Here is an 18,401-nt window from a genome sequence, read left to right as displayed (position 1 = left end):
CTTTGTAGTAGTCTTTAAATTTTGTAGTCTATTACATTTCTTCAGCACTGGTCTTTTTTATCCTCTGGTATGTGGTTTGCTATGTTCATAGGTGTGTACTAGGCTAACGGCCCTGGAGCCTATATAAGCCTAGCCCAAGAAAATTCCCTGGCATCATGCTGCCCAAAGTTGGTTCCCAGTGCCCCTGTCAAGCAAGGCCACTGAAGTGGTCCCCGGGGTGAACTTCCTATTGCCCATCCACTCATCAAGATTTCTCTTAGAGGGCCAGTGAAGTGCTCTGCTTAATGTGAATAGGAAGTTTGTTCCAGAGTATGAGAAGTCTCTGAGTTAGGAACCTGTCCTTCCAGCATGTTTTGTTTATTGTGGTAATGAGGTTTGGGTCCCTGGAGCGTGTGGCATGGAGTGATTGGGATTTCTTTAGGTGTAGCATATCTAGCAGCTCTGTATGTACATATTCAGTATACTTTCTAATTCTCTTTAGTGATGTTATTTCATTTTCATTTGGTTTCCAATACCCACTTTGTCTTATTCATGGTAGTGTGGAAATGGAAGGTTGTCCCTTAAGTGGGGGTGGGGATGATTATTGCAAACATTAGTATATCTTACATGGTCTTGCATTTTTACAAATGTGGCTGTCACTGTTCTGCCTTTTTACTGTTACACCATAACCCGTATTTCAAGAATTTGCTCATGTACTGGTTGTAAAACAATGGTTCAGGACCAGAACACATCTAACTTTAATGTCTGTAAAGGTATTCTGTTTTCTTTTGTAACCTAACTTGCAGAAACAAGTTTGGTTGAGTCCACCTAACTGAATGGAAACCCATCATAACTAATATAATTTACCCCACAAGTTGGTCACCTGAGATTTGGGGATATTGAAGAAAGAACAAGGGCCCAAGCCCCCTGTGCAGAGGTTGTGAAGGGCACAGTTTCCTTTCTTTTCTGGGGAAAAAAGGTCATTTAATAGGTTTTACATTTGATCACATCTGCGTCAGTTCAGCATGAAGCAGAATTTAGTGTCACTGGAGTAAACTAGATGAGACTAGTAAAGCCCGATCTACTTTGACTAGTAAAGCCCGATCTACTTTGAAGGGCTCGCCGTTTTGTTTAACGTGACAAAACCACCTGCAACACCTTTTTTCTAGTTTATAGGTGCTGTGCAAAAATAGTTTTGTCCTTGTTCCATTGATTATTTTCCAGAAATTCGCTTCATTTGATTCAACATTAACTCATTATGCCGTCTTTCTGAGCAGTCATGTTTTATTATCATTCGCTTGCTTGAGTGTACTGTTACAGACCTTGCTTAATACTGTTTGCTTTTCCTTTTTTGGGTATAGGTTCATAGATAGTGCTAGGCTACCATTTTAAGGCTAGGCAATCTCCCTTTTGTAGCCAAAATAATCTACCCCTTTGGTTATAGATTGGCCTTACACATTACATGATCGATTAATTATATGTTAATTATATGAAAATAAGTGGGATCATACCTGAGATAATTTGAGGAGGCCCGTGCATGGGATGAAGGATTTAGGAGCTGTCTCTGTCTGTTAGTAGTACAGGGGCTCAGTCTGGGGGTACATTTTTGTTTCCCATCTGCAGATCTAAGTTACACTTGAATATGGACAAGGATGACACTTTTTTCATGTGGATAAGGGAGTCTGTTCCACAGCAGCAGTATCCTCTGCGAGATATACCTGTCCTTCCAAGTGTAGTGACAGGGTTTGAGTCGGTCCATATTATAGGACATGTTTAGACCTTGTGTCCTTTAGTGAGCTCTGTGAGCGTTCAGCTGTTGCATGTGTCTGGACGGATACATGTCAGAGGGAGCAGTGCATTCACTGTTTGGCATAATGAGAGCTGTGTAAAGGGGGGCAATGACATCCCTAAATGTAGATACAATCCCTTTGTTTATAAGCTGTGCAATATTGAATGACTTTCTTACATCCAAGGAAGCATGTTGGTCAGAAGTTATTCACTGTCCACATAAGTTCCCAATTCCTGAACAACTGTGCCAACTCTAAGAGGTGTATTGTCAATGTGGTAGTTCCCTGGGGTAGATGACTTCCAAAAGGATACAGTTTCTAGTCAAGTGACCCAAGATCACAGAGTAAATCTTGCTAGCAACTTGTATCCTTAAATGTTTGCATTATATTTCTATTTTACTTGTTGGTCAGATCGCATTTTGGTTATATGTTTAATTTGCCACTTTTTTCTTTAGTGAGAAATGAACCTTTGGAGTGGAAGGAATCTCTTTTGGGATATTAAGTGTCACTACAGTTTAAAAATATAAATGCTGATTGGATAGCCCAGCTAGTGCGTCCTCTGTAAATTGAACATATACCAATAGAAAGTTATACATCTGCTAATGTGTTGTTGAGTGGCTCTACTATGTTCTTCATATTGATCACTGCTGCAGTCGCATTAGCTATTCAAGTTATATCCTGCTATGGCTATAACAGCCATCCAGCTTCTAAAGCTTCAGGGCACCTTTCAAATGCCCGAACTGTAAAGCAGATCGAGCTGAGCTAGCTAAAAGACAAGTTTGGACGCGAAGCCCCTCTGAGGTTTATTGCTGCCAAAGAGTACACTCCTCTGGGGTTTTTGAGGATCAACAGTTGGCTTGTACTTTCCATAGTTGGGCAGATAAGTTCCCTTTTGGTGGGAATACCCCTCCATTTTCTTATTTATTTACTGCTGTTTTATTACTTTCCTCTTAAGGAAAGTTATTTTAATGCTAGGAGTGTTTTAACAGATTGTTTTGAAACTGTAACATACTTTTAATCAGAGCATCCATTGTTTGTCTGTTCAAAAGTAGTGTTAACTAACTGATCAACTGTGCTTTGTGGAGAAATGTTGTATATTTTAAGGTCGTGGGGCTGTTGTAGTATTTGAAAGTGTTTTTTAATGTGTTTTTTCTGTTAAAAAAAAGTAATTTTTGTGGACTGTTTAACTGGCATTATTGCTTGTTTTCTCAAGCACAGAAGCACCATTTTTGGCTTCACAATGGAACAGATGGTCACTCCCAGAGTTGGTCCTTCTTCCAGCACAAAGTGAAAATGTGAAGCAAGACTGGGGGTTAGCTGCGTCATCTGCCGCTGTTGGGGTCCCCTCAGTGGACAAGGGAAAACCACTCTTGTTGGTCCTGGGAAAAGGAACAGGGAAGGTTTCCATGGGGCAGCAGTGACTACTGTTAGTAACATGATTGCCTGCATTTTTCCTGTCAAAAAGAAACAGAAAGCCAAGCATGTATCTAGTACTCCTCAAATTTATTTGGATAGAGACAGTTTACTGGGACTGGCTCAGGGTTTGTTTGTCTATTAATCCTTCATGTAGAGTAGTTTCCAGTAAAAGAAAGAGGGATGCTTCCTTTCCAGAAGAGATCCAAGATTCTGAATCTGAACAGGAAGATGCAGGGATGGCTTCAGGGTTTTGTCCTTTTTTTTCTGGTTTCATATCCAGAGGAGAATTCTCTTTCCGATTCCCCATTTGTGTGTGTGTGGGGAGTTCTCTTTCTCTGAGACTATTGCTAGAATGTCCCATTGTTTTCAGTGGGAGAACACTGAGGTTTCTCAGTCTCTCAAAAATACTGAGTTGTTACAGAAAGATTTTCCAGGACCTACTCCCAGTCCTCCTGTTCTATCTTGTGTGCTGTAGAGTATGCATTTCTTATTGCCTGCAATTTTCATGGTAGTCAGCCAGCTGTCACTAAAAAGCAGATATCATGTGTAAAGTTTATCAGTCTTTTTAAAATTTTATACACTATTTCCAAACCTGACCCAGCAGCTATAGCCTTAGTTGACTCCTCTGCTCCTAAGCACTTAGTTCCAATCCTAACCTTTCTAATAAGGATGTGGAAAGTATTGATAGGTATGGGAAAAAGTGTATACTTCTGCAACTGTGAATTTCATTATTTTAAATTGTCAGACTCGTATGTTAAAGTTTATTCTGACGTATTTTGAAAGTATGGGGAATGTTTTGACTACAGTTTTTCTTCTTGTGAAGAATAGTCTGTATAGGTCACTGCTTATTGTTTACTGTGTGTGTGTGTGTGTGTGTGTGTGTGTGTGTGTGTGTGTGTGTGTGTGTGTATGACTCTGTTGATATTCCTTCCAGGGCAATGACCACCAGTACTGTTTTTGTACTGGTCACTGCTCATTGTTTACAGTGTGTGTGTGTGTGACACTCAATATTCCTTCCAGGGCTATGACCACCAGTACTGTTTTTGCACTGGTCACTGCTCATTGTTTACAGTGTGTGTGTGTGTGTGTGTGTGTGTGTGTGTGTGTGTGTGTGTGTGTGTGTGTGTGTGTGTGTGTGTGTGACTCTTGATATTCCTTCCAGGGCTATGACCACCAGTACTGTTTTTGCACTGGTCACTGCACATTGTTTACAGTGTGTGTGTATATGACTCTGATATTCCTTCCAGGGCTATGACCACCAGTACTGTTTTTGCACTGGTCACTGCACATTGTTTACAGTGTGTGTGTGTATATGACTCTGATATTCCTTCCAGGGCTATGACCACCAGTACTGTTTTTGCACTGGTCACTGCACATTGTTTACAGTGTGTGTGTGTGTGTATGACTCTTGATATTCCTTCCAGGGCTATGACCACCAGTACTGTTTTTGCACTGGTCACTGTACATTGTTTACAGTGTGTGTGTGTGTGTGTGTGTGTGTGTGTGTGTGTGTGTGTGTGTGTATATGTGTATGACTCTTGATATTCTTTCCAGGGCTATGACCACCAGTACTGTTTTTGCACTGGTCACTGCACATTGTTTACAGAGTGTGTGTGTATATAACTCTGATATTCCTTCCTGGGCTATGACCACCAGCACTGTTTTTATACTGGTCACTGCTCATGGTTTAGTGTGTGTGTGTGTGTGTGTGTGACTCTTGATATTCCTTCCAGGGCTATGACCACCAGTACTGTTTTTGCACTGGTCACTGCTCATTGTTTACAGTGTGTGTGTGTGTGTGTGTGTGTGTGTGTGTGTGTGTGACTCTTGATATTCCTTCCAGGGCTATGACCACCAGTACTGTTTTTGCACTGGTCACTGCTCATTGTTTACAATGTATGTATATATGACTCTGTTGATACTTTTTCCAGGGCTGTGGCCACTGGTATGGTTTTAAGGAGGTTTGTTTGGCTGCATTCACAGAACCTTCCAGATGATAAAAATAAGATTTCAAATTCTCTCTTTGATAGAGATTCACTGTTCGGCCCTGTGCTGTAGAAGTGATCAAAAAGTGTGGTGAAAGCGGCAATCTGATCCTGGGAGTCTGATTTTTTCAACCCTCCTTTCCCAAATTGTCCAAGGGATTTTTTTTTCCTCATCCAATTTTGGCAAAAAAAGTGAATAAACAGTCTCAAGAGATTTCAAGTGAACAGATAGTTAAGCAGCATCCAAGATGTTCCACAGGGAAGTCTCAAACCTCTGAAAACTGAGGACACTCCTGCAAGTGTGAATGACTGCTCAAGAGATCTTGTGCTCCCTTCCCACCCTGGCCCTCTTTCTCTTCTAGAAAGTCTGAATCTCTGTTCTTCTCTTTGGCAACAGATTGATTTTCCAAACTCATTTGTCTGAAACATTTATCAGGGTTGCAGATGGCAGTAGGAGGAAATTCCTCCTTTCCAGGGGGTCATTCCTCATCCTGATGATCAGGCTGTTTTGTTTCCACCTGTTCATCACATGCTTTCCAAGGATAGAACCCGTTCCTCCTTTTTAGGTGGAGAAGTGGTTTTATTCAAAGACGTTCCTAGCCCCCAAAGAAAGAAAATGCTTGGAGACCAGTTGTTGATTTTACTGTTCTAAACTTGTTTGTAATGGTTTTCAGATTCATAATGACGTCACTTCACTACCTGCTGCCTCTTCTTCCTCTTTCAAGTTTCCTGATCAGCATCTTTTAAGTCTAGTATTATCATCACATACCTGTTCATCCAGACTGCAGGTGTCTGCTAAGGTGTTGTGTGTCTAGATCACATTATCAGTTTTCTGCCTTGCCCTTTGGATTATCCACTGCACAGTGAGTGTTCACAAAATGTTTAGCTCCAGTTATAATTCATTGCAGGATACAGGGTATCCACATTTTTCTGTATTTAAATGACTGCTTACTTTGCAGAGTCTTTTTCAAAATATCAAGAATCTCTGTCTTTGGTGGAGAGACCTCTTCCACAAGCTGGGATTCTAAGAGAACATTCAAAAGTCTTTCTTGACTCCCTCCCACAAGATTGTGTTCATTGGATGTCAACCAGACTCCTCAGTTCAAAGAGATTTTTGTTTTCCACTCAGATGTCAGTCACTATGAGGAAATACCTCAGGATTTGGGGTGTCGTGGCATCTATGATTCTCCTGGCAAGACTCCATATGAGAAAGATACAGTGATATCTGAAATCTCTCTGGTCCCAGCATCTTCATCCTTTATCTTTTCATGTCCCAATACTGGGGTTTGTCAGAAGGAAATCACTTGGTGGAGACGATGGATATAATCAAGGTCTCACCTTCTCCCTCCCTACTCCAAAGCAGTCGGTCGCCACAAATGCTTCAGACTTTGCTTGGGGTACAGTTTCAGGAGAGAGAAAATTGCAGGGGGTGTGGGACAACAAGGACAGACTCGAGCACATAAATATCAAGGAGATGCTTTCCCTGATTAAGGCGCTCAATTCTCTGAACCATCTTTGGTCCCCGGGATCTCTTCAAGTGGTTACAGAAATGCTACAGTGATCTGGTACGTCAACAAGCAAGGGGGAACCAGGTTGTACCCCATCTGCAGACTCACCGTATTAGCTTGGGATATAATGTCACAGCACAGTCTCACTCTACAGGCATCCTACAGTCTGCAGAGAGCAAAACTGTGTAGCAGACAAACTGAGCAGGACCAGGGCAACCCCCCACGAGTGGAATCTAGATCCGGGGTTGTCGTTCAGGATTTGATCCATCTGTGGTGGTTTTCTCAAGTAGACCTGTTTGCTTTATCTCTGAACAATCAGCTGACACAATTCTGTTCTGGGACCCCTTGTAGGAGGGCCGGAAGACCGGTGCCTTTTCTTTTCTTTGGATAGGAATTTTTCTGTATGCCTTTCCGCCCTTTCTTTTAATTTCCAGGGTACTTCTGAAGATTCAGAAGGAATCCCCCCAGTATCATTGTGGTGACTTCCTTCCGGCCCAGGCAACTATAGTTCACCTTCGTTTGAAAATGGCCAGGTGCGATTTACCCCAAGCTTCCTTGTAGAATGGATCTACTCGCACAAGAATAGTGGTGTTTGATACATCTTCACTTGACTGCCTGGATGATGGTCTTAATTCCTTTTATACACCTGTTTTCTGAGGGCTGAGGGCTTGCAGCAGGTACTAATGGAGGCAAGAAAGCCTGCTACTTAAAATAAATAAATAAAAAATCATATATTAGCAAATGGAAAAGGATTTCTAGTTGGTACTAACAACATAAACATCACCCATTCAGGGCTAGTTTTTCTCTGGTCTCACAATAGTTGTGTGAGTTACTATCCTATCTATGCCCTTTCTTATTCCTCTGTCACAGTTAATTTATCTTGCATTTCAGCAAGTCTGCCCATAGGATCCTCCTCTTTCAAGATAGTCTCATGTCAAAATGTTCTTGGAATGGGTTTTGCATAACAGGCCTCTAAGTAAACTGGTGGCCCTTCCTTGGGATCCTAATTTTGTGCTAAGAGAAGCTAACACTTTCTCCATTTGAGCCAGTTAATGTAGCTGACTTGAGGTTGTTAACATGGAAAACAATTTTCTTATTGCTCTGACCTTTGCAAGAAGGTTATCTGAGGTGCAAGTGCTTATGGTGAGTCAACCCGACCTCATTTTCCACAATGAAAGGATTTCTTTAGGCATAAAAGAAAGATTAGTTCTCAAAGTGGTATCCAAGTTTACTTTAAGTCAATCTATTCATCTTCCTGTTTTCTTTCCTGAACCTAAAAATGAGTGAGAGAGGATATTCCTTACCTTTGATGTCCACAGACAACTCTGGTACTGTCTTTACAAAACTAATCTTTCAGATTATCAGATTAATTCTTCATTTCTTTGAAGGTAAGAAGAGACAACCAGTGTCAAATCAGCCTCTTTTTAAATGGTTGTCTGAGGCTATTTATTACCTTTTGTAATACTTGCTGTGACACATCTATTCCAGGTAGAGTCAAGGCCCACTCTACAAGGACCTTGTTTTCTTCTATGACTATTTGGAAAGGGTTGGATTCTAAAAGTATTCTAGAAGCTGCTACTTGGTCCTCTGTACCTACTTTTACAAAGCAGTGTAAGCTGGATTCCTTCTCTAGCTCTTGATCTTGCTTTGCTAGAACCATGCTCTGGAGGCTGCTGGACCCTTCCCCTTGCACCTCTTAAATATAGTTAGCTATAGTAATCTACTCCTACAGCTAAGGCTACTGCAGCAGTGATCAGTATGAAGAACATAGTACAGTTGTGTAACTTGAATTTACCATAATTGTAGATATTCGAATGATCACTATTGCAGTAACCGCTCCCTCCCTCCATGCCCCTTGTTTTTTTGTTAGGGTGTGGACATTTACGTTTGTTTTTCCTAGCCTTGTCCTTTAAAGGCTCAGCCTCCCTCCCTCTCTGCTGGCATCAAAGCTCTGAAAGGCTTTGCATCTAAACTTGTGTTTTAGTCAACTTAGTTTGAGCTGTTTGAGAAGCTGGCTGGCTGTTGTATCCTTGACAGGATATAACCCAAGAGTTAAGGGTACTGCAGCAGTGATCATTTAAACATCTAATGTTATGGTGAGTTCATGTTATACAACTGTACTTTCTATATGGATACTTTGAGTAAGGCCATCACTACCATAGTTTATGATGGACAGGGTAAATGTGAGAAAAATCAGGGATGTTCTGCAAGACTGTACACATTTATAAGATATGGGTGCCAGAAATGCAATCCGTCATTACTGCTGGTAACCATACCTATGAAGCGTGCCAAGTTTTGCAGAGCATCATGAGTTTTCTCATATTTTTGCACAGTCTCTTGTAAAATCTTCAGTTTTATGGTAAGTCACACGAGGGTGTTTATCAGTCAGTAATGCCAGACATTGAGTTTCACGTCATTCTTTTTAAATCCGAGAGATAGACATCCCACTACAAACATGTTCTCTTGTCTGCTACTTCCCTTACACTGCACTGATGTACCATATGCATGCACAGTACATCAGATGACAGCAGAGGAAGTGGAAGAACACTGTAGTGCCATCATACAGTTATATTATTTAAGAAAGGTAAGCAGTTTCTGTTTTAAATAATGTCACAGTGTAATAGCAGTCACCCATCACTGGGTGTAGGTACCTCAGAATTTATACACAAATGGCTTCCCCTTGTGATCAGAGCATGCCGATCATAGGTAAATCCTGTGATACGTACACCCAGCCGTGGGTTATAGGTAAATCCTGTGATACGTACACCCAGCCGTGAGTTATAGGTAAATCCTGTGACACATACACCCAGCCGTTGGTTATAGGTAAATCCTGTGATACGTACACCCAGCCATGGGTTATAGGTAAATCCTGTGATACGTACACCCAGCCGTGGGTTATAGGTAAATCCTGTGATAGTTACACCCAGCCGTGGGTTATAGGTAAATCCTGTGCTACGTACACCCAGCCGTGGGTTATAGGTAAATCCTGTGATACGTACACCCAGCCATGGGTTATAGGTAAATCCTGTGATACGTACACCCAGCCGTGGGTTATAGGTAAATCCTGTGATGCGTACACCCAGCCGTGGGTTATAGGTAAATCCTGTGATGCGTACACCCAGCCGTGGGTTATAGGTAAATCCTGTGATACTTACACCCAGCCGTGGGTTATAGGTAAATCCTGTGATACGTACACCCAGCCGTGGGTTATAGGTAAATCCTGTGATACGTACACCCAGCCGTGGGTTATAGGTAAATCCTGTGATACGTACACCCAGCCGTGGGTTATAGGTAAATCCTGTGATACGTACACCCAGCCGTGGGTTATAGGTAAATCCTGTGATACATACACCCAACCGTGGGTTATAGGTAAATCCTGTGATACATACACCCAGCCGTGGGTTATAGGTAAATCCTGTGATACGTACACCCAGCCGTGGGTTATAGGTAAATCCTGTGATACGTTCACCAAGCCGTGGGTTATAGGTAAATCCTGTGATACGTTCACCCAGCCGTGGGTTATAGGTAAATCCTGTGATACGTTCACCCAGCCGTGGGTTATAGGTAAATCCTGTGATACGTTCACCCAGCCGTGGGTTATAGGTAAATCCTGTGATACGTTCACCCAGCCATGGGTTATAGGTAAATCCTGTGATACGTTCACCCAACCGTGGGTTATAGGTAAATCCTGTGATACGTACACCCAGCCGTGGGTTATAGGTAAATCCTGTGATAAGTACATCCAGCCATGGGTTATCATTAAACTGTGTTCTAATATCTACTACTAGTCCTTAAAATGCTTTCTGTAACGTAGCTGTATATGATAGGTTCTCTTAGGTATAAGGTCTTCACATGGAACTGGCACATAACAGTTTTTAAATCCACTGTTGTAAATTGTGTTCTTGATGTGGAATTCTGATAAATACTTATGTGGCTGTTTTTATCTTGCAGATATGGATACCCTGGTGCTGGAAGTAATGACAAAAGCTGATCATCTCCCACTGGGTCGTGCACAAATAAGTGGAATTTCCCAGCTGTCTCCAAGTCATCCCATTAACGGATTTTTTACGGTTGTTTCACCAGCCTCAGAGAAACTGGGCGAACTTCAGGTTAAGCATTTATTTTTTACTGATGTTATCCTTCGACCTGGTAATTATTTTACAAAAGCTGTACATATTTCATGCTTACTGCTAAATAAAATTAATTCATAGTTTAAAAGCCGTGTAGGTGATAGCCGTCCTGCTGCAGTCATTTCTAGTGTGCATTTTCCCAAGCAGTTGTCAGTAGAGCTCTTGGGTTGAAAGCTGGATTAGCTGCTTTCAGTCAGGACATAACCCAGGCCTCAGGCAGAGCCAACCTTAGATGGGATGCTGTTCTTTTGGTTCATCTCTAACTGACATTTTCGAGAAATTTCTTTGTCGCTGGATGAGTAGATTTTGTTTTTAATTTCTGAAAGCCTTGCAGGACTTCTGTGTTTTAATAGTATGTCAGTGCAGTGCATTTCACAGTTTGCTTTTGACACTTTAAACAGGCTTCCACACCTGTGCCTATGTCTGTGTTTTTGTAAGGGCAGATGCAGTTTAATTATAAGCATTCCGTGGTAGGATGGCAGCAGTTTGTGGTTTGGGTCAGTGTTCCCTTAAATGAGCTGTTTACTTTTTTTATCTGCATAAAAAGTATTACCTACTGACGCAAATTGTTTATTCTGTTTGTGTCCTTTTACTTGTGATGCTTTGGATGTACAGAGCCGATGGTTCCCTTTATGCTTGTGAGACGTGTAGATTGTACTAGGCTTCTGTTGCAACTGTGAGGATGTTTAAACTCTGTTGGGGTGTTTTTTTCTAATACAGCTGTCTGTATTCCACATTTAATTTTGGCTAATAAAGCAGTTTCAGATTGCTAAAATCTGAAATAGTTTTATGTATGTGAGTTTGCTGACACAATCTGCTGTTTAAACACTTCTTTGAAATATTTACTGCTTTCTTGTGCTATTTTTTTAAACTGTTTAAAGAGAAGGTTCAAAAAATATCACACTGGTCACTTTCAGAGCAGGACTGCATTACAGGAATTTGCAGTTGTGAAGAGTTTAATTTTGGTTGCCTGAAGAGGTGAATGATTAAAATAAAAATATACATAGAAAATCTCACCTTTTTGGACAAGTTTTAGTAATTTTTTTGAAATGGACTATCGGAAGAAGGAGATTAAAGTTTTGTTGAAGTTCGAACGTTTATATCTGCTTTTTTTCTCACTGTAAAAAATCAAGTTAATTTTCGTCTTCATGGACTCCAGTCAAAATGATCAAAGAAATGATCGTGAGAACTTTCATTGGCAGATAGACGAGTTCTTTTCACATGTAGATCCTATGCGTTGAGGAGATATTAATGCTTACAGATTAGAGTTAGTTATTTTGTAAATGTGCCGAAGCTTGTTTTGTGTGTACCCATGTTCAGTATACTCTTTCAACTGCATGGAAGTATGTGCAAGCCTTGAGGAAACTTCGCTGCGGCAGACAGTCGTATACTTGTCAATAATAGTTAATTCGGTTGATAAACTATTATTTACTTGTCAGGCTTCTCTGCTTATGTTTAGACTTTTAACACGATTTTAGTGACACATTTATAATTGCAAGTCAGAAGTATGATCAGTTGATCTCTGTCGTGCAACATCTTCTCTTAGACAGGTTGGCTGTTGGAATGGTCTGTATTTGCATTGCTTCTTCTGACCTGCATGAAAAACAGTAATTGTGCCACAGGAATGTGATGGTCACTTCTGTCCCGTCGTTCTCTCCTTCTCCCAATCGCCCTCTTTCCCTCTCTGACCCAACTGTGTCTTTGTCCTATTATTTACATATAACAAACTTCACATTTTACACTGCTGCATTTTTTCTTCTCTGTTGCATCTATGAAACCCTTCTACTTCCCTACTTAACTGTACCTTTCAGTGTTGGTGTGTGTGTGGGTGTGTGTGTTCTTTTTCCCCAGGAATTGTAAGATCTCTGAGTTAATGTAAATAATTAGCAGGGGGTAGGACTTTGCTCCTACAAAAACACTTGCTGTTGGTTTTGGCTGTTCCGGAATAATCCTCGTAGCATGAGCACAATGTGTTGACATTCCGTATGTCAACATTAGTGCGTCGATGTTGTGCCATTTGATGAGAAATAATAGATCTGTTTGCAATCTTTATCATTTCTAACATTCTCTTTCAGGTCTGTTAATCTATTTTTTCTATCTCCTTCCCAGCTCTCTCACCTCCGTATTCCTTTCTGCAGTTTCATGAGTCTCCCTATATCTTCTTGTGCACGTTTTGTAGTCATACGTTAGATTGTTATATGTATCGCTCCTTTTGTCAGTATGGTGTTGTGTGCACGTTTTGTAGTCATACGTTAGATTGTTATATGTATCGCTCCTTTTGTCAGTATGGTGTTGTGTACATTTTGTAGTCATACTTTAAATTGTTATATGTATCTCTCCTTTTGTCAGTATGGTGTTGTGTGCACGTTTTGTAGTCATACTTTAAATTGTTATATGTATCTCTCCTTTTGTCAGTATGGTGTTGTGTGCACGTTTTGTAGTCATACGTTAGATTGTTATATGTATCGCTCCTTTTGTCAGTATGGTGTTGTGTGCACGTTTTGTAGTCATACATTAGATTGTTATATGTATCTCTCCTTTTGTCAGTATGGTGTTGTGTGCACGTTTTGTAGTCATACGTTAGATTGTTATATGTATCGCTCCTTTTGTCAGTATGGTGTTGTGTGCACGTTTTGTAGTCATACGTTAGATTGTTATATGTATCGCTCCTTTTGTCAGTATGGTGTTGTCTGCACGTTTTGTAGTCATACATTAGATTGTTATATGTATCTCTCCTTTTGTCAGTATGGTGTTGTGTGCACGTTTTGTAGTCATACATTAGATTGTTATATATATCTCTCCTTTTGTCAGTATGGTGTTGTGTGCACGTTTTGTAGTCATACATTAGATTGTTATATGTATTGCTCCTTTTGTCAGTATGGTGTTGTGTGCACGTTTTGTAGTCATACATTAGATTGTTATATGTATCGCTCCTTTTGTCAGTAAATATAAACCTGGGCTGAGCCACAAGGGCATGTCTTGCAGGCCTTAAGGTTAGGCAACAGCTTTCCATTCTTAAAGACACCAAAATTCCTAGGTATTCCAGTTATTCCTCAAACTGGTGTACCCGATGCTTCAACAGTTGAACTGTCTCCTGCCACAAGGTACTATACAACTGATATCAGAAAGAGACAGAGGAATGGGATTTTACTTATGACTCTTCCTGATCCCAAGAAAAGAAGGATCTTGGAAATTCATAATGGACATACTGAAGCTCAACAGGTGCGTGCTGGTCCCCAAATCCTTACCATACAATAAACTTAGCCTAAATTTTACCAGGAACCCTAATGGTGACCCTAGATCTGAAGAATGGCTACCTACGTATTCTCTTAATACAGCGGGGCAGACAGTTCCTAAGATTCAAGGCAGGGGGTGACCATTTTCAGAAACATCTGTGCCTTTTGGCTTATCTAATGCACCAAGGGTCTTTACAAATTCCCTGGCTCCTCTAATTTGCCTTTTGCAGGACAAAGGGTCTCCACATATGCCCATACCCGGAAAACTGTTTGTTTCATGCAGGCTTCTTCCCTTTCTGAGATTCAGAGGGCTCTAGAAATTAACTATCACATGCTTCCAGAGACTAGAACTGTCTCTGAACAAGTCACAGTTTACCTAAGCAAGATGGCTTACATTCCTAGGGGGCTATCCTGGACTTGGTGTGACAAGCCAAAGGTATTCCTACTCCAGACAAGATTCTTTTCTCTCTGTGTCTCGGTCTGTCTCAGCAGTGTGCCCAACCTTCACAGTGTCTCAGTCATGGAGTTCCTCGGACTGTTTGGATGCATGACATCTTGCATATTGGTGGTTCTCTTATCTAGGCTTCACATGCAAAAACTATAAGGGTATCTCATAAAGAGGTGATGCCATCATTTGCAGTCCCTCCACACCAGTGTACCCTTACTTCCTTGGATAAAGAAGGAAATTGCACAGCAGCTAGACAACCTCTACCCGAACAAAGGTGTTCTCTTAAAGCTTCTGTCAAGAGTATTGTGATGTTCGTGTTTCACTGTTGCAGTCATTATACTTGGGTTATCCTGCTGGCAGGTGACCCGCAGTCAGCCCGAGTTCCAAAGTCTTGGTCCGGCGTCGGTTGCTGTCGCCTCTTCCCTGACGTCAGTGCGCCAGGGGTATAACAGTTGCAACCAACACCATTTTCTTCAGTCTTTCTTGCCGCGCTGTGCCCGAAGCAAAAGCAGTTCGCAAGTGCCGGTCGGCCGATTCCTGAGATTTTTCAAAATTGAGTTTCAGAACTGAAGTCTTCAATAAAGTTTCTTGCTCCAGACCGATGTCAGTAAAAGTTAATAATTGTATTTCTTGTGGGAAGCAAATACCTCATAAGGACTTTCATTCTTACTGTATTCCTTGTTGTGCTAGATTCAATTTTGCTTTGCATTATTTTGGCGAAGATTTAATTACATAATGCCGCTGGAACAATCGACGACCGGAATCTATAAAAAACGCAAAGATAAAGAAAAGGACAGGCATCCGAGGTCCAAAACTGACAACGAAGCCTCTTCTAGGCCAGTTGCTGGTTCTCAGTGAGGTGCTTTCGCAGCCCTTGACACCCGCTACCTCAGAGCCACAGGCGAGGCTTGTGGAAACTCAAGGTATTGGGCCTATGGAAACTGTTCCCTCAGATGGGTCCGGAGCCGCTGAGCAGGCATCTGCTTCTGAGGATGTTTTCAGACCTTCACAGCTTACAATTAAGCCCTCTTCAGCAGCAAAGGCAAAATTAAAAAACACCATTAAAGACCAGGAAACAAGTACAGTATTCTCCAGAACAGTCATCCATGCCTAAGAAACAGATGCTTAAAATGGCCGAAGACCTAATTACTTTAATCAGGGGTTCCCATCCCCCTCCTGACAAAAGGCCTAGGCAAGACGCTGATTATGATTCCTCTGACCAGGTTTCTATTTCCTCTGACTCCTCTTCTGATCAGGGATACTCTCTCCCTCCTTATGAGGACTCTGATGCAGAAGAGTCCATACCTTCTGCCTCTGCGCCTGAGGATTATTCTTTTGGGGAAACCCTGCACACCATGAGAGAGCATTTCCATTGGGAGAGCCAGGATTATTCAGAATCCAAGAAAAGGCTCAAAGATTTTCTGTTATTGCCCCAGCACAGGCCCTTGGCTATCCCCCTGTGCTTGTTGTTTGTAATGTTTTTTCTGAATCCAGTCTGTCTCCTGATTCTTTACCCCCTGCACCAGTCAAACCAGACAGGTACTACAGAGTCCCTGACTCTCATAAATTTCTTTACAAAAAACCCTGCTGCAGACCCAGAAACAATTTCTCAGGACCCAAAAGGGGTTAAGGCTTCCACTGCTAATTACTTTATTTATTTTATTTTATTTCATTGTATATTTATTTTCATTTTGATACACTACATTCTTATATATTAAGCCATATGGCTGCAACTAGAACATTTTTACATACAGTAATTTGAAGGCTGAATTGTGGATTTGAACTGAAGCTACATTTGATATTCAATATGTTTTGCCTTAAATTATCAAGATACACGTTTAATTATGCAATGATGATTTAATTAATTGATTGATGTTGAATGTTTTTAATGAACTTAAATGTATAAAAAGCTAGAGTTTTAGTAACTAAAATAGATCTGAAGAAGCTTTAATAAACTTGGTATTTATTTTATTACATCGTGGTGGTCCGTCTCCGGTTTTTACTCATCTTGTTTCTTCATTTTTACGAAGAGGACCTTTGGGTAGCAGTGTGTACTATTTTCTTTGTTATTGACTTATTTCTGTTAATGCAGCTACCACACGATGGATGATATAGCTATTGAACTTGATTACAACCCAGAAGGAAAAGACCTAAACTGGAGATGGAATAATCTGATCGAACAGCATAATAACTCTTTACTTAATTTGGAATTGGAACAACCCATAGTAACTTTGAACACAGGTAATAAAGACAATATGAATGAATTTAATGCCACTTATAGAGACCTGGAAAACAATTTATATAAATGACTGAGACTTGCTTGGCAGAGACGCCACATGGAAGCATGCTTACACTTTAATGTGATTCCCTGTGGCATGAGGGTGTTATGCATGCCTTCCTATGGTGAGAGCCACCCAGAACTATTAAAAAGATGCAGAAATTGAATATTGAACTTAGTAATAACTACATAAAACTGTTGATTGACTATTTTCACCAATTGAGAGAGAATTAAATTCGAAAGTAGAGGCTTTGAATAAAGATCTACGGGACAGATTTAAAGGGGCAATATATGAGAGAAAGCTTGAGAATTTATATTGCCAAGTCACTGCTTACAGTGACAAGTTACAACAGATCAAACATCGTAAACTTCAGCGAGATCATCAAGACTTTGCCATGGGTCAGGTCTTTGTATGGCCGAGGAATAATAATAGAAAAAAATTTATGTTACATAATCAAAACTCATCCGCTATTGAGCACACTGAGCTATCTATAGAACACGCCGATTCCCCTTTTAAGTGCTACAACAGCAGTGAATGCCACGGAACATGTGATTACATCACAGCTAGACACCGCAGACTCAGTAGCCAGTACGAGGATGGGCACGCCTCCACCTAACCAACAAGCACTGGCGTTGAGACAGAGAACTAACGATATTGGAGCCAAACCGAAGACTTGTAATGGCAACATGGAACTTTTTTTTGCCATTTCCCGTCCAATTGCGGATGACTTCGAGAAGCAGGTCTAGCAGTCGTGGCCGCAGGAAGAGGAAATATTCAGGCGAGAATTTTGAACGAAGAAGACGGATGAAAGACTTGGTCTTTAATTTTTCCAGGTTTGAACTTTCACTTACTGATTCTTTACTTTTAAATAAAGGGTTAACCTATATTCCATCCCAAACCAGTAATTTGAGCGAAATATTAATGGACTTGAGACTGTTTGGACGCTCTTTATCCTTGAAATTACTCTTTTCCACAGGTGAACAAGATAATCATAAAGAGAACACTGGTTTTGTTTTTAAAAGAAAGAGCAATTTTATACCTGTATTACGTACTAATATACATTGTTTCTTGAAAATGTGTGAAAATGATTTTTATACTTACTTCTTAGGGTGTGAACATAAATCCACTTTTCATAATATAAGTAAAGATGAATGGAATTCTATACATGCTTTAAGCAACAACGTTGAACTGACAATAAAGCCTGCAGATAAGGGAGGGGGGATTGTGCTGTTGAATACTAAAGACTACAATGATACAATGCTTGAAATGCTAGAAGATGCTGAGACTTGCATGGAAATTAATTATGAGAAATTAGATGAAGTAATAAAAGAGATATATAATGATCTCTATGATTTTCTTATGTGTAGACAAATTGACCATGAACTATATCTGTATTTTTTAGTAGAACATCCATGTGTACCTTATATTAAGGGTGTACCCAAAGTACACAAAAATATCTTTACGTTGCCAAAGTGACCGATAGTAGTAGGCAACGGATGGGTAACAGAAACAATTTCTTTATTCTTAGAAAAGAAATTGAGTCCACTGATTCAGAACATACCCTCTATATTAAGGGACACATATCAACGTCTTGATGCATTGAATTCATCGTTTAGTAATGGTTTACCTGAAG

The 18,401-nt window shown here is 40.6% G+C and overlaps 1 protein-coding gene across 1 annotated transcript in view; it reads left to right on the top strand.

The window, feature by feature from the left end:
• C2CD3 (C2 domain containing 3 centriole elongation regulator) overlaps positions 1–18,401 on the top strand; it is a 2,415,762-nt gene that overhangs the window by 104,557 nt on the left and 2,292,804 nt on the right. Inside the window, exon 3 of the mRNA XM_044072855.1 lies at positions 10,627–10,784. Within this exon, the coding sequence (XP_043928790.1) occupies positions 10,627–10,784 (158 nt within the window). The remainder of the gene's footprint in view (positions 1–10,626; positions 10,785–18,401) is intronic.

The sequence above is a fragment of the Protopterus annectens genome, chromosome 5.part1, assembly GCF_019279795.1.
Source record: "Protopterus annectens isolate FY-2018-M chromosome 5.part1, PAN1.0, whole genome shotgun sequence".
NCBI lineage: Eukaryota > Metazoa > Chordata > Ceratodontiformes > Protopteridae > Protopterus > Protopterus annectens.
Note: the sequence above shows the minus strand (reverse complement) of the source record. Positions and strands in the feature narration are given on the sequence as shown.